Below are 22,339 nucleotides of genomic sequence, written 5' to 3'. Positions count from 1 at the left end.
ATGTCAATCCGTAAACAACCTTCAGTGTTATTAGCATTTAGTTTCTCTGTGCTGTATATCATTCTTCATCAGAAATCCAATTCCTTGAGAGCTTCTTTTTGACCGACGGTTTATGTGTTTTCTGCTGACCGTACCATTCATCTCTGTTTAACTTGTATATCATCTTTGTCTTGGTAAACATGTCTCGCATTTCCCACGGATATCACAGTCTAACGGATCAACAACATCACATTTGAAATTAAAAACATCCGTATTCTTCATATTTAGCTTAAAACATCGTGAGTTTAAGTGAACAATTGACTTGCCTTTGCATGAGTTTTGGACGGATGCTACTGGTTGGGCAATTTCGGCTGCCCTGTTCGTGAATGCCTGGTATCACCAATATTTGTTTCATCAACACATGCTTACATGTATGATATACTGGAATCGTACACTGGACGGATTAGTGGCGATTTCTAATTAGTATGGGCATGGCGTTTGTTGCTTTTATTTATTGTCAGGACCCATTTGTGGCGTTTTGTATGGCATAATGCTTGTATTGTTATCAGAAAATAACGATGAAAATTATATTTAAATTTCTTAGCAGGGACGGCAATGACGGAGCGCTACAGCTTCAACAGCGGAACAAAGAACACCCTCCACTGGGAGGACTATGTTGTGTTTGGAGGTACACTTGTCATCCCTGCCGGGATTGGCCTCTACCATGCGATCAAGGACAGGAAGAAAAACAGCCCGTCAGAGTTTCTGGTTGGAAACCGTCAGATGGGCACTATCCCTGTAGCTTTGTCCGTGACGGTGTCCTTTATGTCAGCGTTGACGTTGCTTGGGATGCCTGCCGAAGTCTACAACTACGACACGATGCTCTGGTGGCTTGCCCTCGGCATGGTAATGGCCGTGGCTGGAGCAGCGCATCTCTTTCTGCCTTTTCTGTACAGGCTTGGGGTAACCAGCGTCTATGAGGTAGGAAGCTACTGATATTAACTTTCACAGAATCCCACCCGCATCGATTACATTCTGTTGTTATTCGGGGTTTGCCAACGCGTACGCAGAGCGCGACAAATTCGGAATGGCCATCGGTTCGAACTTTACAATATAATAGGATCGGGTAAACTTCACATGGCTATGGATGAGATGAAATCATGTAATGTGTATCACAATTTCTATAGCTCGTTTAGCACTGGGTGATGCAATGACGTATGATCAAACAAATATTGTCCTGTATATTGTAAACATTACATAAAGTAAGGTAGAGCAACTTTGGCCGAGGATAGTAGGTGGCCATGGATGTGTTCGGCAAGCTTGAAGAGTTTGTAGGGCTTCGGTCACTAAAAAAACATTGGCAAGTGAACTTTGTTCGAAATAAGCCACTCTGGACCCAACATTGAATGGGCCACCGATAAGGAAAAAATGGTAATGTGACTGTTAACATTCTCGAGTCCCATAAGGTAGCTTGGGTTGTATCCAGGGAGCTGATCATGAGAACAAAATTTGAGTGCATGCTGATCCTTTGACTGGGGTAATAATGTTACGCTTGGAGCATGCTTCAAGGTGTGGATTTGGCGCAGTTCAAATATGCACGTTATCATACCTATACTTACTGATGTGTGACTGTATTGTTGAGGGCACGGGTGTCCCAGTCGTCTTATTATTGACTTTTGGAGTACGAGAATAAAACTCAAACCGATTGGAGTTTGTCAACACCTTCTTCGATGTTTGATGGTTATGTGAGCCTCAGTCTGCAATATTCGAGCTATATCAGTCGTGGGTTTTTAATTGTCAGCAACATCCTATGCTATCGGGGTACAATGACCCAGGAGCAACCAACCAAGTCACCATGCCTTATCATCTGATTATATGTAGTTGTTTCCTGCTACAATTATGAAAACAAGTTTAAAAACATGGAGATGGTAGTGGTGGATGGGTAGTTGTGTATAAGTAAAAATGTGTATGTTAGTAAACTTTTATATAAATGGTCGCTATATGGCTGCAATAATGCCGATGCGACGACAACAATAAAAGTTATGTTTTTTTATGTTCAAACAGTGTTGTCTTTCGTTATGCTGTGTCTATTTTCAATTACAGTACCTCGAACTGAGATTTGGGAAGCGAGTTCGGATACTGGCATCTCTTAACTGGATTATTCAAGTGGTAAAACATTTAATTGTATATGCACATGTATGAAGTAGCATTATGTTAGCTGAAATACGCCAAAGACAATTTAAGAACTGTTATGGACTCTCGTCCGTGATTTTCGTCCGTCTCGGTTGTACTAAGACTATGATTAAAATCAGATGTGTACAATCACAAAAAATGCATAGACCCTAATGGAAGTGAATAAACCTTTTCCATAATCGTAAGAAATACCTACAAATAAAAGCGTCAATAGTTTGACTATATTATAAGCATCTGTTTATGAATTACTATCAAATAGTGATGACGGCAGGTGTTCGCGAAAAAGTGAGCGCGTCCTGCCCCATCGATGTCACCCGTTGACTATTAAAGTCATCACTCTTTTTAGGCAGCCATGTGGTTGGTTGGTTTGTTGTTTAACGCCGCACTCAGCAATATTCCAGCTATATGACGGCGGTCTGTAAATAATCGAGTCTGGACCAGACAATCCAGTGCTTAATATCATGAGCATCGATCCACGCAATTGGGATCGATGACATGCATCAACCAAGTCAGCGAGCCTGACCACCCGATCCCGTTAGTCGCCTTTTACGACGAGCATAGTGTACCTTTTACGGCAAGCATGGGTTGCTGAAGACCTATTCTACCCCAGAATCTTCAGGCAGCCTTGTGAATAGGTTTAATCATACTATCTTTGTTTGTTTATTGTTTATCGCTGCATCCAGCAATAATACAGCTGTATGACGGCTGTCTGAAAATAATCGAGTTTGGTCCAGCAAGCCAGTGATTGACATCATAATCATTTATTTACGCATTTGGGATGCGACGAAATGCATCAACAACCAAGTCAGCGAGCCTGACCACCCGATTTGTTTAGTGGCCTCTTACACGCATCAGTTGCTGAAAAACAATTCTAACCCGGCTTTTCAATGTGGTAGGAAATCCCAAACCTAGAAACATAATCGGCGGTTTCAAGGGGGCTGAGACTTGTATCATACATTTTGCCACCGTACATATATCATACTCCGATGGAGAGAAAAACCTTAAACATAATTATATATACCTGTTTAAAGGCTATTTGGCTAATCGTTGAACAGCTTATCATTCAGTTAATGGGTTGCTATGTACTAAAGTTTGTTTCGTTTCAGCTGATGTACATGGCCTTTGTACTTTTTGCCCCATCACTGGCGCTTTATTCAGGTAATATACTACTCATTATTCTAAACTGGCTTGGAGATTGTGTAAGATCAAGCAGCAAATCCTCGGAGATATTGATTTCCTTATCTACCCTTTTGTCGATTGGCATAAATTTAGCTTAAGGCTTAAGTGTAAAATCAATTGTCAATGCAAGACAATAAATTCTCACAGTTATTTTGCCCTTTAGGCCAATGGAAATCTGTTTCCACGGATAATTTAACTGATTATTCTAATGCATTGACACTTTTTCTTATTAACTTGTAAAACATGTTTTTATTCATGTCATTCCATCAATGCCACGACATAATGTGATTTATGCAAGGCAGAAACGTTCCACTGTGGTGTCACAGCATAGTAACGTTTTACCGTTATTTGACGATCAAATTGTGACGTCACAGGGGAAATCTCCATATAGGTTATTCACTCGGATAATTACTGAAATAATGCATTTCTAATATCGGATAACTGTTATTTTCAAATCACCCTTGGTTATTCTGAAACTTATGTTTAGAAATAAAGCAAACTCGAAAGCCAAAGAAAACTTTAGCGCAACATTGGATAGCGCCTACAAACTCACGGTTGAGTCTGCCGGTTATGTGACGCCTGTTGCATCACATGTATGAGTCGCGATACACACATCCCTGAATTCTTCATACATGTGAGAATCAAATGACTAATTGTTTTTGTCACATCTACAAATGGTCCAGATGAAGTCAAACGAAATAAATCAGATGTGAAAGCGAACGCTGTGCTCTGAAAACTTAACTTGTTTGATAAGGTAAATATTGAGATATTATCGCAGCAAGCAGTAGGTCTTTAGAAATGTGTGTATAAGAGGACTGATAAGTTCTAATTTTCCATAACTTTCTTCACTGATTTTGAAGAGAGAAGATCATAGTGGTGTCATGTTTCAATTGTTTTTAATTTCAATTGTGCTCTAAATTTTCTCTGGCAATGTCACCTTTATTTCCTGAGTATAGTTTCAATTATGATGTGGAATTTACATATATATATATCTCTGCCTCATAGCATTCATGAACCTGATGAAGGAGTAAGCATAAACTCCGAAATGTTGTGTTTCCTCATAATAAAGAAGTTGACATCCATACATTATCTCCCTTATGTGTATCACGTCTAAATGCCATTCAAAGACTTGTCTGTCTATGATATGTACTGACACCTAAACGGTAAAGGATGCCACTTTAATAGTTGTACTGGAACATATAAACAAAACAATACGACAATCATAATATACGTTCAAAGGTATTAACAGGCGAACCAATGTACACCCCTTCTTAACCATATGATCTGCTTTATTTTAGAGATAATTCTTCCAAATTAATACTTTATGAGGGGCCCCATGTAATACATGTACGTGTTCTTTCTTACATTTACCATGTACCTGGCATTGTGACAGTACTTAACGACGCGTCAGATATACCATTAGCAGGCAACATAAATGAAGTTTTGTTTCAGTAACTGGTCTGGACTTACGGCTGTCAATCTCTTCTGTTGGAATATTAGTGACCTTCTACACAGCTCTGGTAGGGTTATATTTAAATTTATCGAGGTCAGAATGGGTGCGCAGGAGGACACGATAAACCTATTAAAAATTTGAGTAACTAGAAAAGTAATAGCATTACATGCATCAATAGTTTAAGAAGCCCCATCACAACTATTTCCTGAAAGTGAGCAACCTGGTACTTTGTAACTCATTTACTCATGTTTTACGCCAAGCAAGAACAATATCATGAAGGATGTGGACATCAGACAACAGCCGTTACTTACCGTTTTGAATAACATATTATTTGTACATTAGGATTTCTACGTATATATACACTTACAATGTCACACGTCAGGTTTTTGTTTTTTTCATGGTATATATTCTAAAATGCTACATATGAATTCATCTTGAACCCAATATCCATCCTTGATGTTTTGATATATCGCATTCTCACCTAATGCTTCGTAATAAATAAGCTCATTTAACTCGAATTGTCTGGTGGAAAGACAAGGAACGATTAAAAAGTGAAGCATGTGTTTGAAACTACCCCCGCGTTCCCACAGTAAATATTCGGAAACAGTGAAAACATTATATACTGCGACGTCGGGTCAACACATCGGTGCTATTCCCATAAGTATATATACATTTGCATGTGTTTATAGGGAGGGATGAAGACAGTGTTATGGACGGACAGTCTACAGACAATCATCATGGTTCTTGGGCTCATCTCTCTGCTGGTTCAGGGATCCCTGGTAGTGGGAGGATTCTCTAAGGCCTGGGAAACTGCAAGGGAGAGGACCCGCCTACGATTCTTTGAGTGTGTAGAATTCTAGATAGAGGGAGCAACTTCCACAAAAGAATTCCACCGTTGTCAACGTATTACCATCCCTTTGACCACACATCAACTTACTACCACAGTTTTGTCCATACATAAATTTACTACCACAGTTTTGTCCCTGCATCAACTTACTACCACAGATGTGTCCATACATCAACATACTACCACAGATGTGTCCATGCATCAACACACTACCATAGATTTGGCCATACATTAACATACTACCACAGATGTGTCCATACATCAACATACTACCACAGATGTGTCCATGCATCAACACACTACCATAGATTTGGCGATACATCAACATACTACCACAGATGTGTCCATGCATCAACATACTATCACAGTTTTGTCCATACATCAACATACTACCACAGTTTTGTCTATACATCAACATATTACCACAGATGTGTCATTCGTCAACTAACAAGCACAGTTTTGTCCATATATCAACATACTACCACAGTTTTGTCCATACATCAACATACTACCACAGTTTTGTCCATACATCAACTTAGTACCACTGTTTTGTCCATACATCAACATACTTCCACAGTTTTGTCCATACATCAACATACTGGCACAGATGTGTCCATACATCAACTTACTACCACAGTTTTGTCCATACATCAACTTACTACCACAGTTTTGTCCATACATCAACATACTGGCACAGATGTGTCCATACATCAACTTACTACCACAGTTTTGTCCATACATCTACTTACTACCACAGTTTTGTCCATACATCAACATACTGGCACAGATGTGTCCATACATCAACTTACTACCACAGTTTTGTCCATACATCTACTTACTACCACAGTTTTGTCCATACATCAACTTACTACCACAGATGTGTACTATACCTCAACATACTTCCACAGTTTTGTCCATACATCAACATACTACCGCAGTTTTGTCCATACATCAACATACTACCAAGATTTTGTCCATACATGAACTTACTACCACAGATGTGTCCATACATCAACTTACTACCACAGTTTTGTCCATACATCAACATACTACCACAGTTTTGTCCATACATCAACATACTGGCACAGTTTTGTCCATACATCAACTTACTACCACAGTTTTGTCCATACATCAACTTACTACCACAGTTTTGTCCATACATCAACATACTGGCACAGATGTGTCCATACATCAACTTACTACCACAGTTTTGTCCATACATCAACATACTACCACAGTTTTGTCCATACATTAACATACTGGCACAGATGTGTCCATACATCAACATACTGGCACAGATGTGTCCATATTGCAACATGCTTACACAGATGTGCCCATATGTCAACATGTTACCACAGAGATGTCAAAAATTAACATACTATCATAATATGTCCAAATTAGTATTCAAACCACCAATATATAGCCAACACAACATACATGTACAAACACGCCGATCATGACCGTTGTCAGTAGGTTGCTCTGTTCGTTCTGAGGTCTCTATGCAACATCATGTTTTTTTAAAGATGATATTATGTCTGACGATTCATTAAAAAAAACTAAAGTACAACGAAAGTAGTAGCCTAAATTTAGGAGAAAACACGCGTAAAAGTGAGAAGGTTAGATTTGTAATTTCACATGAAATACATGTATCTCACCGAATTTACTGAAGTGTGCAGGAAGTAATTCCGAGTGCATGAGGACAATTTACAAATGGTTCGTATATAGACATAACCCCCTGAACAATAAAAAAAAGTCTTGAATCAGAAATAATTGCTGATTTAAGACCATGCCGGTACCAATTGTTACATGAAGACATGTCCATATAACCCTACCATCCAGCTAATGTACCACCAAATCCCTGCCTCAAAGGTTACCAGAATCGTTTTTCCAACCACAGAGGGGCTTCCCTTACGTTCACACTATGTATTTGAGAAAAGTGGAATTAATATCATTTTGATTTTCATATATTCAAAGGTTTTCCTTACGCTTTTGTAATTTCGGAATAGATTATTATGGGAATGGTTTTATATGTAAGTTCTCTTCCTAGGAAAGAGGAAACAGCTAATACAGAATGTTACTTTTGTGGTTACTGGGCGTTCGTGATCGATCACACGTTTGACTCCTCACACAACTCGATAATAATATGTTGCTTAACATTGGGGCTGTATTAAAAGCAACATTGACCTGTAAAAGTAGTTTGTTTGGAATGTATGGATAGGTTGATAAGTAAAAAAGACTCCGACTTATATACGTCTAGAAGAGAAATGGGAAATAAAGATGTTGATGCTGTTCTGGATTTAATCCACCACATACTAGTATATTTGCTACTGTAATAGTGATCTAAACTGGGCTGAATGGTTATGAACTGTCTCACAACAATACACCCTTTTGGGATGAGCGATGTAAAGTTCCCCAGTGTCAAATTGTGTCGAACGATTTTAAATACACATTGGTGCTAATTGTACCATTAAATGACAAGTTCAAATGACTGTTCGTTCTTTGTCCGACACAAATACACTTACATATAAGATAACACTTCATTTATTTTTCATCTGACACCAACGATTTTCATAATATACTATCGATCAACAGAAAGTATACCCCGTAGGATTGTCAATGAGTGTTATTTACTACCTTGGCTAAGGAAACAGAAGCCGGGTTGAAAACGATTTCCCAAACAAGACCAACCCCATCATCTGTCTGTCAGAAGCCCCTGCATTGTGAGAATTATTATTTTTCGTGATTTTTGTAAGAGAGAGCTTTTTGATGATAGCACAAGATGAAAACGCAAAAAGGTATAAAAACCAAGTGGTTGGATCCCAAAACATCCCACCTTAACAAAAGCATGAAACATGCAAAGGTTATCAGTAGCACAGAGGGGGCTGGGTCTTAGAATGGAGCTTATGGGGTTACACAAGACTGCTTGGGTGGAGCCGACTACATTGTCAGACTACTTCAACTATACTGAGTCAAATTAAAAACTTCACATTTTTAAAAGTAATCCCATATATGATAAACAACGGACAAATGTATCAGAGAAGATAATGTTTAATCATTAATGTCCAAAGAAGGATCTTAATTAACGATGGTAACCATAATTTGTTCCAAGCACCTACGGTATTCGGTAATAACATCAACAGTTTAAATCATAAGTCCCAAGCACGAGAATCTGATGGCACACAAGTTCAGTAGCTTGTATGGCCACCATGTGCGTTGACAACTGCCACACAACGCCTCCGCATGGACCTTGTGATGCTTGTGAACACATGATTGGGAAGACGACGCCATTGTTGCTGCAAAATGGTGCCAAGATCTTGCAAATTCTGTGGTTGGTTCTGGAGAGTGCGCAGACTTCTGCCAAGAGCATCCAAGACGTGTTCGATGGGATTAAGGTCGGGAGACCTTGACGGCCAGTCAATGACGTTGACTCCCGCATTCTGAAGGAAATTCCTTGTCAAAATTGCTGTGTGGGGTCTGGCATTGTCGTGTTGGAAGATCAAACCGGGTCCATGTGCTGCCATAAAAGGTAGAAGTTCTGGTGCCAGTACCTGGTCGCCGTAAGCAGCAGCGTTGAGGTTGACACGGATGACAAGTAGCTTGGAACGTGCATTGCCACAGAAAGCACCCCACACCATGACACTTCCGCCTCGAAATCTGTCAACTTCCTGTACACAACGCTGGGCGTAACGTTCATGACCACGCCTCCACACCCTCGCCCTACCATCAGCAAATCGAAGACTTGATTCCAATTCCTCTGAGGAGTCCATAGTAAGTGTCGCTGTGCCCACAACTGACGTTGACGTCTGTGTAATTGAGTCAGAATCGGCCCGCAGTATGGCCGTCGTGCTTGAAGGTGAGCAGTTCTCAGACGGTTTCGACAGTTTGCGCACTCAGTCTACCCCTAAACAGTTCATTTCTGGTTGATGTAGCAGTCAAAAATCGGTTACGGAGGTGACGTAAGACAATCTGACGATCCTCTACATGTGACGTCACACGTGGTCGACTGGTCGAGGGCGATCAGCGGTGGTACCCGTTTGCTGTAGACGCGTCTGTAAATCATAAACAGTCCGTCGACTACAACCAATCGTCCTTGCGACCAGCTACGGACGTTCCCGTCTGCAACATGCAGATGGCACGTTCACGTTGCACATTTGAATGGCCGTAAAGACTTTTGTTTTCTTGTGTTTTTCTTTTTTTGTTAATGACTGTTAACAAGTATGGCTGAAAACACGTGCGGTATTATGGCCACGAGACCAGTTGCACGTGAAAAAACACTTTTGGCACTATAATGCTGTGCACATGATTTTGATCGATTCACCTGCACAAAAACGAGTGTTATCTGAAGACAATACGTGGCAATTACTGTTTAAACACACAATAAGGGCCCACAATGACAAATTGTTAAAATTTAGGATTGTGAAGTTTTCAATTTGGTTCAGTATATATACCACCAGACCTGGCACACCAGAGACAACCCAGGAAGCAGAAGGTCGCGTGTGATCACCCCGCAGGAGGTTTGCCATTTACGCACATTACATCTTAGTAACCCGTGAAGATCTGGGTTAGAATTATGTCCTCAGCAACCCATGCTTGCCGTAAAAGGCGACTATGCTTGTCGTAAAAGGCGACTAACGGGATCGGGCAGTCAGGCTCGCTGACTTGGTTGATGCATGTCATCGTATCCCAATTGCGTGGATCGATACTCATGGCGTCAATCACTTGATTGTCTGGTCCCGACTGGATAATTAACACACCAGCGTCATACAGTTGGAATATTGCTGAGTGCAGCGTAAAACAACAACCAAACAAAACCAAAACATCTGAGTAAACGCTTAAACAGGCAAGGTGTCAAGACGATTACGTGCTGAAGGAATTCGGTCTAAAATCAGCTGAACCGTGCGACATTGGAGGACTGGGCCAGCATACTCAATGACGTCATCAGGAGGCATATGCCATCGATAATGCGTCGTGCTTTGTTATCCAACTTTCAAACATATGTTTTGTTTTGTTAACTGTGACAGTTCTGACACCTAATGAGTTAGAAAGCTTTTTGTTAATTCATCCCAAGTGCAATGAAGTGGTCTTCTGGCTTGTTGTAAAAATAAATGATTGAATAATTATTAGCAGTCCAACTCGATGTATACTTTTGATCATTAGTTTAGCATGTGTTTCATATTTGAATTGCACAAAGAATACTAACTTAATTGAATAGTCCTCTGAGTCTCACCTGTAAAAAGAAATAGAGTCATACATTTTAACATCACCTTCTCGTGGTGGCTATTGTGTGTGTAATACAAAACAAAGTTTCAACTCCAGAGACTTGTTAATGACATGTTCTTGGATTGATGTAATAGATTGTGTAAACACAGAGAAAATTGATTCTTGAATATCTTGAACATGGTAAACTTTCTTCTTTTGTAACAGACACAGTAACTTTGTAAAAGATCAATATTATGCCTCCGATTTAGTTTCAACCCCAGCCCGGGGGTGCGGCATTCGGTGTGGTCTTTGGTTGTGGGTGGAGGAATCACGTGGATGTCCTATCTGGGGGTTAACCAAGTGCAGATTCAGAGACTCATGTCCTGTCCTACCCTCAGAAAGGCGAAAACGTAAGTATCACACTCCAGGATATCCTTTCATAGGACTGTTGCATTTGTAAATATAAAACGTCCACCCAAGAATCAACCCATCTTCAACTAGCCTATATGAAATCCTTGTTTCATGCTTGCCATTCCAAATGTACTTCCCTTGGCTCGACCCTGACGCCGCCACCACGTGTAGAACACGAGTTAGGTCTCTTTTGATGTAAACGCGATATTCGGTCAGATCGATGTTCTTATTTCGAATATCGATCAGATAATTTAGAGACAGAGTGAAATCGGTCCTGGTGTGTTCTTCATTTTCCGTTTTCTTGGATGGTAACATTTCCAGATTAAAGGCGGGATTATCGAATCAACAGTATTTCACAAAATGAGTTGTATACACATGTACATAGATGTCCGAATTATATCAATCGTCTCGAAGAGATCGATGTTCAAGCTTTGAAAGAAATTTGTCACCTTGAATATGTTATATAAGGAAAAATCAGGCATTTGGACAATAATTTTGATTAAAATACTTGTAATTCCTGTGCAATGTATTCATCTTCGTGTTAAAGTGGGTATATTTATTTGTCAAGATAACATTATTTAGAACCGGGAGAGACCATAAATGTCATGTTTTTAACATATTCAGGTTTTCTGTTTATTACAGAGCGCTGTGGTTGAGTTCTATAGGCCTTGTAGTCATTGTGACTTTGTGCATACTGATAGGGGTGCTCATACACGCATTCTACAAGGACTGTGACCCATTAAAGTTCAATGACCTCATATCTAGTTCTGATCAGGTGAGCTATGCAACAGGTTGAAACTATTTTGGTAGATGATGGTCGGTTTATACGTTGATGGTTCTGTTAATGAAGACATTTCAGTTTTAATACCAGACACATATTTGTTGTCGTTTGTAATTATTGTAATACATTTCAATAAAACAGGTACAAATTATTGATGTTACTTGTAGATGGTGGCTATGACTGGTGGTTCTGGTGTATAAGTGTTCCTCCGTATGTACACGGCTCAGTTAAAGACAAAATGTCCCACAGCTGTAGAGGAGAGAACAGAAAACGCCGACGCAACTGTATATACATATTAACTCTGAACGTACATATCACGGATTAAGTTTTTGAAGATAGGACATTTAGTTTGGACCTATTGATATCGACCAGCGATGCTTCGTAAAATATGGACTTGGGATATTGAATAGTGACATAACTAAAGATATAGTCGCCTCATTTTTTCTGGAGATGACAGTTTGCGAAATGCTCGCATGTCTTCTGGTACAATTATAACGGTGAAAGATACAGTTTTGGTATATAAAAGAAATACTGATTCACTGATACCTGAATTCGCCTTCTGTAAACATTAGGCTCCCCCGACGCCACATTCCTGGTGGTCTCTTCCGTTTTTACAAAAGAGTTCACATGTATTTTGTCATTGTGTCTTTGAATTTACGTTCGAAATCACAGAACGTTTATTTCCTGATTCTACCGTAGACAATAACCGCGAACACTTTGGTAAAAGCGGCGGCGAGATAGAATGTCGCATCTTTTAATCATTATGACTATTTTGACACACTAAGTATAAATAATCTTGGACCCGAAACGCAATATTTCGCGGCCCATACTTAACTAAATTAGCATTTGAACTCACCTATTGTTCAGATTTCTTGCAAGTGTGTTAACATTTTCATTTCAGTTACTTCCACTGTTTGCAATGGACATATTCGCAACCACCCCTGCTCTACCAGGCATTTTTCTAGCATGCATTTTCAGCGGGAGCTTAAGGTAGTGTATGAGAAATTTCCACTAACTCCTTTTCTGCGAAAATTGAGCCACACAGAAGATAAAACTTTCTCACTGTTTTGAGTGAATTAGTGTTGATTGCATACTACTGAGAGGAGAAGGGAGGCCCATTTTACGATGTTCGTCTGCCCGATTCTCAATGGGGACAAATTTGATGAAACTCTATTTAAGTTAGAGATATGAAATTTAAATCACTGATGTTACTGGTCACGATCTCAATTGAGTTTTTAAAAAAGTGGTGTCTGAATTCTTTTACAGAGTTATATTATGGCCCTTGCTCAATGGTTTTCAACTTAGTGTATAATGCATGATATGGGGTCAAACGTGTTCGTAGAATCTACTGAAGTTACAGGAATGAAAGTTTTCATGCTCATCTAAGACATGTTTGTCAAGGACGAAAGGATGCTGCCACTTTGGTAGCACAATTTATTTTTATTTGAGTTATTTTCACGAATTTCGAGTTCTTTCTCTTGACTTTGATCATTTTATTTTTTGTACCGGATAAATAATCGACGTAACGCAGAAAATTTCGAGTTTAAACTAAAAAATTATGAGAAAATAGTCGACATTATGTGAATAAACGAGAACTAACGAGAAATTATTGAAATTACGGAAATATAATCGAAATAACAAGAAAAAAACTCGCAATTTCGAGAAAATAAACAAATAATCAAAATAAAGAGAACGTTCGATTAAATATATAAATGTAATATTTGTTATTGTTGTCAAGAAACATGGGGTATTGCGTTGATACAATCATAGTGGTACTGTTGGCACTGATATAAATACAGTGGTAAAGTTATTAATATTTTTTTTATAATTAATCTTTTCATGCAGAAAGTGCTAAAATTGAAACCATCAACGTGGTGAGCGCGTTTGTTTTTTTTAACCATGAACCACACTTTTCTATGAGAGTTACCTCCCTAATGATTACTATATATTTAATCCTGTCGCGTCAACATTAATTATTCATCAAGTCCAAAGTGCTAATATCTCGCTTTCCACGGAAACTGGATCAACGTTTCCCTCATGGCGATATGCTATACAACTGTCCCCGTCCTCTCGACAGACAGACCCGCTTTACGGAAATGGGTCAACGTTTCACCGCAGCGAAATGCTGTATGGGGTTTAGGTTGGAAAGAGTAAGACTGGTACCCTGCCCTTCGCATCCTCGCGGCTGCAAGCGATTAGCGCAAGCGCACTAGGGCAGGTAAACTAGTCTAAGATAGGGCTCTCCCTCTCATGATTGTTGCCGAATAACGTAATATTGTTTACTGTAATAAGTTTCAGTTAGGAATGTTTTGAAAAATAGTTTCACAACGGAACTATTTATATCGTATACATATGGGAGACACAGATAAAATCTGTGTTGAACATTTTGTTACGTCTTTTTCCGACGATTACTCATCCCCATGTCCCTATGTAATTTTCTCAAACCTATAACAAATTAAGGCACGGCCCCTGGCTGACCCCTTTAGGATTGTGGGTAGGAAAATATATGTAGGTGCCGTTTAACAGAGGCGACTAAATGGATTGTTTTCCATTCATGCGCTACCTTATTTTTAATGCCCTGTAGCTGATATCTTTTGAAGCAGTTTTCATTCGAACGTGACATGGCTTCCCATGTTTTACAGCACGCTGTCGTCGGGTCTAAACGCCGTTGCTGCAGTCATTTTGGAGGACTACATCCGGCCCTACTGCTGCATCACCATCACCGACTTCAGGGCCACTGTCGTCTCGAAATGTCTTGGTGAGAATAATGTTAAATACACACACGTAGCGACGTACTTTCACGTCGTGTCCCAGCGTTCTAAGATGCCATTGTGTAACGTTCATAATTGCTGAATTCATTGATTGCGGGTCTTGATGCATGGTTTCATGAGTATGAATCTTGGTGTGTGAGCATTACATCATACCATGGTGAATACGTCTATTTTCACTTAACTACTGTTCAAAGCAGCGTGCAACACATGCATCTCACATAACCTATGGACGCACAACTGTCTTACAAGATTAACAATTTATTACAGTGATCCTTTTTGGAGCATTGAGTCTGGCTTTGGCGTACGTTGTTTCATCTTTGGGAAATATTTTTCAGGTACGAAAACATTGTTATTGACACAAAACAACAACAGATACATTATATTGTATAATGTTCAAGTGTTTTACTAATTAGGGGCGGTCGGGTAGCCTAGTGGTTGCAGCGTTCGCTCGTCACGCCAAAGACCCGGGTTCGAAGCCCATTTCTGGTGTCACCCGCTGTGATATTACTGGAATATTGCTAAAAACGACGTAAAAGAGTTAACTCACTCTCACTCACTCATTTCACAAATTATGTTTTATTTCTTAATCGATATGTTGTCAACGTAAAGATTATTCAATGGATTTGTACGAACAATTTGACAGAATCTTTCTTAATTCTAAATCTAATTAAAGTGTAAACACATTCTTTCTCCAGATTTGTTACGCATTAACTAGCATTTTGGACGGTCCACTGTTTGGCCTTTTTGTCCTTGGGATGTTTTGCCCTTGCGCAAATTCTGTTGTAAGTACCATCGTCTCTTTTAGACATTCTAATGATACTTTGTAATTGTAACGACAGACATTGTGATGTTCCTTATATACCATATGCAAATTGCGACACAATGACGACCAGTTGAAGATCAACGTCGCAAAACATTATTGATGCGTGCAATAATATTAAGACGAAAGTTGTATGCTTGTATCAAATGCTTGATTATTTCTAATTGCAAAAAGGGGTGCGAACACGGAAGCAGAACTCCTATAAGGAAAACCATTCCCGTGACCTTGAACTTCAATGAAGGTCTTTAAAAAATAGCACCAATTCGATGTCCCACCTAGGAAATGAAATGTATCAAATTTCATCCTACGATAATGAACACTTCTTAATTTATCTCTAACATAATTCATTTTAGGGCATGGCCTTGAGAGTAGTTTGACCTTCAATCTGAGTGACAGGTATCCATTTATTTTATTGCAAATGGATTAGGTACAAGTTACAAATGCGTGAGGCCTTCCCCTGTATACATTTCAATATATTAAGGTATATGGTTATTTGGAACCACAAAAGAAACGCAAGAAACAAAATGTCAAATTATGTATTTTCAAGAAATGATACAAGTGGATTATATCAATGGCAAACAAACATGGGAAATGTGGATATTGGGTTGTGACATTGCTCCATGTCCACGTCCTGGATCAATATTATAGATCATGTCTGGACCAAGACTTTGATTCCGACCTTTGACAGTTAACTTCCCATACTACCACCATCCAGTCCATCTCTTTCCATCACATATTCGTCAGCGTGGCGCACGGCTTATGTTTAAACCATATTCAAACTTATGCCGTCAGCATATGAAATGCAGAAACAACGTTCATCCGAGAACATAACATTATCTGATGTGGATGACACAAGTTAGGGTGCAATGTTACCCCTTTCGGTACTTGGGAACTTGACGGCAACAAAACTGTTAATAATCGGTTATCAACTCTTAGGTATGTCGCGTTGGCTGGAAGAAATCGATCAGGGCGATGGACGTGTCTTTTAGTGGCGTGGCCACTCTCGGACTGACGCTGCACGATAGGTCATCAGTGTAGTTAAATCATTCTTGGAATCGGTAGATGGTTGTAATGTGAACACTGCATTAGAAACACGCTGGACACTGGCCAGATTGAAGGCGTTATATGGCTTGATCTTGATATTGAATTGTCAGCACGAAACTGGATGTGGAACACTGCCAGTGTTAGATGAAGCAACCATTTCGTCGCAGCTTTATGACATCTATGTCAGTGATAAACATGCATTGACATTTCCATGAACTTTTAAATGGATCCAAACTGTTCAACGGATAACATACTGCCACGATCAACCTAACACTATTAGCAGTTGCATGACAATTGAACTCGCTATCATTAAATACCTTTCTGCAAAACCTTGAGATGAGTACAAATATTACCCTGACATTCCACGGGGCTACTCCACACATAAACCAAATACTAGTATTATGTCCCTTGTCCTTTTCATTGAAAGTAAGTCACACCGACTGCATGTGATATCATTAAATTGTCATCGGTTGTCAGGTATTATTATCTAAATCATACAACATGCGGGAAATCTGCACAAATAACCTATTCACTGTGACCCTGGTCTTCGGGGGAATTTCACAGTCTTTCAAATCGCGTCCCTTTGCATGTACTACATTTTTCTGAGTTTTCCAAGCGTTGCACGGATTCAAAAATAAAGTGAAGAGATACCGTTGGCGGTCATTTTCAGAAAAAAAACCTAATGCAACATCATTTAAATGGTTTATGTAATGGTTCATTTGCTGAGGTCTTCATAATAATAACACATTATCAACTTGAAAGGTATAAAGGATATTACAAGTGAGATACGGAAATTTAATGATCTGGCATTTTGCATGAATGTCTACGCGAAAAAAACGACATCATTTTCTCTGTTTCAGGGTGCTACTGCTGGTTATTTCACTTCTTTAATATTTATGTTATGGATTGGTATCGGTGCGTACCTTAACGGTGTGTCAACGCAACTATCAAGTACGTTTGTCAACGGATGCACCTGGGACATAATTGGTGCCAATAAAACAGGACTGCACACTGCTCACAACTTCACCAACGATGATGGCCATGCTGATGAAGAAGTAGCACCAAAGTATGGGTTGTTAGGTTTTGGAAGTAAAACGCCTCAATATTGAATATTGGACATACCACAGGCTCAGTTTCAATTCGATAATGATTGACAAATGCAATCGATAGCATTGAATCCCGATAAACATGGGGCCCTCTTTCAGTATCTGACTGTCAAAAATTTGAATTTGTCTATTTTCAGGGGCTACTTATCAATTTATGATTTGTCATACATCTACTACTCTGCCACGGGTACGATTGTCGTGGTCTTCGTTGGGATCGTTGTGAGTCTCCTTTCACGTATGTATGTTTGGTTGCCTAATTGCATTCTTGATCACAGATATACAAAAGCATTTACACGAGGTGTTAATCTTGAAATGTAACAATAGAGATTACATTTACTAAAAACATCAATTTCTTACAAATAACTAATGCCAACTACAGTGAACTCTTTGACCAAAGGAGTGTAAATTAAATCAGCAAAAAACCTTTACAATCAGAACAAATTTTATGATTATCCTAGAGTTTATTGTATAAGTCCGACTATATTATAATCATGTGTTTAGGAATCACCTTCACTCTATATAGCTATGTGGCATCACAGCAAAGCAACGCTATGTCTTCAATCACTTTCCAATCGGGATGTCATAAAGGAAAGTGACCTCTCCTACATACTGGCGGGAACTATTGATCAATGTGCAATTTGGACAGAAGAAATTAGTTTCGTTCCATGGGCCACGTGGGGTGTTTTATTTATGACTCCACACAAATATTGTATATACATGTATGTGTTCATAACATGTAAACACAAAGGTAAAGTCCCAATAGTTTCAGTTGAAATCGAAGAGTCATTTTTCTTTTGAACACCGTTTCGTCCAAATTGCCAATAATGGGAACGTGTTACAGAACGAGGATTTGGCAGCTCACCATGTAAATTCCTCTACTTGTGGCTGTCAAGACTCGTAATGCAACTAACAGGTTGATCATATATAATCACAGGTGTCTCCTACATGTATGTATGTCCATGACAATAACTATCTTCGTCAGTTATTCAAATATGGGCCAAATATTTTGAAAGCCTGCTGTTGGAATCACAATGGATGATTTTCAGCCATATGTCCAAATATCCCCAGCGATAGAGGGGATGAACATTAAATAATGTCAAAGTGAGTTACGTCAGACCCTGATGAGGTAATTGTGTGGGAGAATGCACAAACTGAAAAAGACGAAACAGATTTAGAATAAATATGTTCTGTCCCAGGAAACTCTCATCAATACTCTGGCTCCGCTATAGCTACGTGAAGAGTTTGTAGTTGTCCACTCTGATAAGGCATCACCTAACATAACCATCATATGTAAACATCACAAGGTTAATTGTCTTATCAAAGAACTTGCCACATACAGTGTCACTTTTTTAACTGAGAGTGAAATCTGACAAGGCCACGTATCTGTCACCTTCGCCCGACTCTAAAACCCAAAGCCATAGCATTCCTCTTTTGTTCTGGGTTCCAATGCTCAATAAAAATCCCTGCAAATAGAGATACATGTATATTGCTAGGTAGCAGTAAATACATGTCCCAGTGATCATAACCTTAATACCAGAATGGAAGAACTTCGTGATGTAGCATTTGAGTAAAGTAGAATTAATACCATTTTGATCCTGAAAACATCAAACGATTTACCCGAGTGTTTGCAATTGGAGAAAAGAATCGACATCAATTATGTCTTCAACTTCATTAGTTCAGGACCGCCTCCGTTGTTTTCATCACTATTTGAAAGTGATTTATAAATACGAATAATCGGAATCTTACATTTAACTGTTAAGGGAATTTGTGGATGTAGATAATAATCTTTGGGCATACAAAACATTATCCTGTACTCTTGTCGTGACTAGTTTTATTCTACAGAAGAAATGCGGTAGATTGACACTGCTTGCTTGAAACTTGATAGCGAGTGTCAAATGGCAGTTTTCGTCAATAATTTCACTGAAAAGCTATAACAAAACGAAATAAGAAAAGTTACGCTTTGTGACTAAAGCTCAAATTACGAGTAAAAACCAAGACAGTTTCCGCATTTTAACGCAGCTAGCTGTTGTACATGTGAAATGTACCATTTTAGAACATTGACATTTGATTCAAAATTGCTATGTATGACTCACACAGTGTTTTCCTTATATATATTCATGGGCCCCATACACCGTATTCAAATGAAAGTGCAACCTCAGTTGACAACATGTGCTTTGCCTTGCACAAGTATTTATCGGATGATTAACCTTGGAAAAGCTGATAGAACTATTTAACGTGAAGATGAAGCACGCAATGCCATCCTGACAAATCTGATAACAGTGCCTATGTATTCTTTTCCAGGGCGGTTTTCTCCCGAAACGCCAGCACCTTCCCAGTACAGCCGATCAATTCTAGACGAACTATGCCAATGTCTGCCTGAGAAGGTTCTGAAGGTGCTTCGCTGCAATACACGACCAGAACAGGTATATAATAAAAGTAGATTGACAAATAAACTCTATCTTAGGTATGGTCTCAGCAGACACATTGGAAAACAGCGGGAAGTGAATGATAAATTAGTCGATGCATTTAACTGTTTCATTTTTCTTATGTTACCTTTGCTGGCTTACATTTGAAATCATTGAATCATCTCAAATGCAATGTTTGTTTGATATATTTTCCAGCAGTACCAGTCGACGAATGAAGAGATCCCATTTGATGTTACAGCCAGAGATATCTAGCCATGCTGCTGTGTAATATGGTATCAAATATCTTTGGTTCTCATTTCTTGGTTCGAGGACAATCTTGATATATAAAAAAAGCATAGCATAATGTGCAGAATGGGTATACATCATACATGAGCGATCGATTAAGGATTACAGGATCCAGTAGTTACAGAAATGGTTGTACTAAGGATGAGATATGGCGAGAGCATTCAATAGATTGGCTGGATAAGTACGACCAGCGTGTGTCTATGTATCATTGTCAAGGATGTGTAATTTGAGCTGGTAGTGTTTTGTCGCCTTTGATTAACTGATTTGAGAATATGCATTTTGTTTTCACACAAAGAGTTGTCTAATGTTTAAGATAATAGAAAAGTCGCATCACATGTTATATAATAAATCGATACAATTGGAGTTGGTTAGAGGTGAACATTCTTGTCCGGTTGGTTTGAGTGAGTGAGTATGGTTTTACGCCGCTTTAGCAATATTCCAGCAATATCACGGCGGGGGACACCAGAAATGGGCTTCACACATTGTACCCGTGTCGGGATTCGAACCCTGGTCTTCGGCGTGACGAGCGAACGGTTTAACCACTAGGCTACCCGACCGCCCCTTCCGGTTGGTTTGAGCAGATGTAGCGAGCTGGTGTTCGTGGTCATTGATCATGAAGAGCCCCCAAAAGATGATGCAGGCGAGGAAGCTTCGATGTCACCAGGGGTTTACGTGCAGGATTGGTGGGGATGATACAGGCATTTATCGGAAAGAAGCTGCTGAAGTTTCTTTTCTTAGATTTAAACTTCCAAAAGAAATTAATATAGCGTAAACAATAACGAAACTCGGTTAGCAACTGTGAACATAACTACTATTATAGATACACACTTTGGAATTTTCTGATAGGGTCTGACTGTCTGTATGTAGTTTAACTGTGGTATGATGGTTCACCACCCTCTTTTTATAGTATAACATTGTATTCTTTTACCATAGGACATACTCATCAGATTGTGTGTTTATTTATTTGTTTGTTTGTTATTTAACATCGCACTCCAGCTATATGACGGTCCACGTCATTGGTCACCTAATACGACAAGCATAGTCGCCTTTTATGGCAAGCATGGGTTGCTGAAGACCTATTCTATCCCGGATCTTCACGGGTCGTATTTCCATTTAAGGTTATGTTTCCACATGGTTGTTAATAACACCATTGTATTGACAATAACCAGACGATTCAGATAATGCGCCCACGGGAGAGAGAACATATACATAATTTCTTTACTTCAAATTTAATTATGGAAACCAGTTACGTAAGAAACCAGTAAGGTAAATATTATCTTAACATGAGATTGAGAGAATCGTGTTGGTGTATTACTCAGAAACGTGTGTAAGTGAATTTATAATCCATGATCAGAACAAAAGAAGCAACGAAACGGGGATTTGGACATAAAAAAAAGATTATTTGAAATATCTTGAATTTCTTAAATGCATTGCCCAGTTTACAAGATCTTGTAAATAAAAAGCGACAAAACCTATTTTGATAACCATGAGAAATCATTGAGAGCTCATTCCAATGATAACTATATCGTAAGCATGTGTTTATGAATTCCTGTCCAATAGTGAGGAGACCATGACAGGTGGTTGCGGAGAGTTGAGCGTATCCCGCCAAGAAGGTGGCACCCCTCAGAAAAAGCCAATTGTTCACCTAAAAAGGATCACGGGAACATATGGCACAAGTAAAAAATATGCCTACCATGAAACTTTTTGAAAGCTTTGCTAGGGCCCAAAATGTTTAACCTTAAACAAACAACTTTTGAGCAAACCTCATAGGACGCCCTTTAGGAAATCTTTGTAGAAAGAGCTTACTCGATTGAACCTCGAACTTGGAGCTGCTGCAATATTGCT

General features: G+C 39.1%; 2 protein-coding genes across 2 annotated transcripts; both read left to right on the top strand.

The window, feature by feature from the left end:
* Positions 1 to 581: 581 nt before the first annotated feature.
* On the top strand, positions 582 to 16,010 carry LOC124140054 (sodium-coupled monocarboxylate transporter 2-like). The gene is made up of 11 exons (XM_046507407.2): positions 582 to 960; positions 2,083 to 2,148; positions 3,279 to 3,330; positions 4,804 to 4,871; positions 5,494 to 5,648; positions 11,120 to 11,260; positions 11,904 to 12,036; positions 12,944 to 13,032; positions 14,685 to 14,800; positions 15,081 to 15,148; positions 15,987 to 16,010. The coding sequence occupies exons 1-11, from the start codon at positions 595 to 597 to the stop codon at positions 16,008 to 16,010; spliced, it is 1,278 nt and encodes a 425-aa protein (XP_046363363.1). The 5' UTR covers positions 582 to 594.
* A 1,539-nt stretch (positions 16,011 to 17,549) lies between these two features.
* LOC124140019 (sodium-dependent multivitamin transporter-like) lies at positions 17,550 to 21,553 on the top strand. The gene is made up of 4 exons (XM_046507357.2): positions 17,550 to 17,743; positions 17,921 to 18,018; positions 20,085 to 20,206; positions 20,405 to 21,553. Exons 1-4 carry the CDS (start codon positions 17,574 to 17,576, stop codon positions 20,459 to 20,461), a joined length of 447 nt encoding a protein of 148 aa, XP_046363313.2. The 5' UTR covers positions 17,550 to 17,573; the 3' UTR covers positions 20,462 to 21,553.
* Positions 21,554 to 22,339: the final 786 nt, after the last annotated feature.

This window comes from Haliotis rufescens, unplaced genomic scaffold (genome assembly GCF_023055435.1).
Source record: "Haliotis rufescens isolate VD_foot unplaced genomic scaffold, xgHalRufe1.0.p SCAF_5, whole genome shotgun sequence".
NCBI classification, from domain to species: domain Eukaryota; kingdom Metazoa; phylum Mollusca; class Gastropoda; order Lepetellida; family Haliotidae; genus Haliotis; species Haliotis rufescens.
Note: the sequence above shows the minus strand (reverse complement) of the source record. Positions and strands in the feature narration are given on the sequence as shown.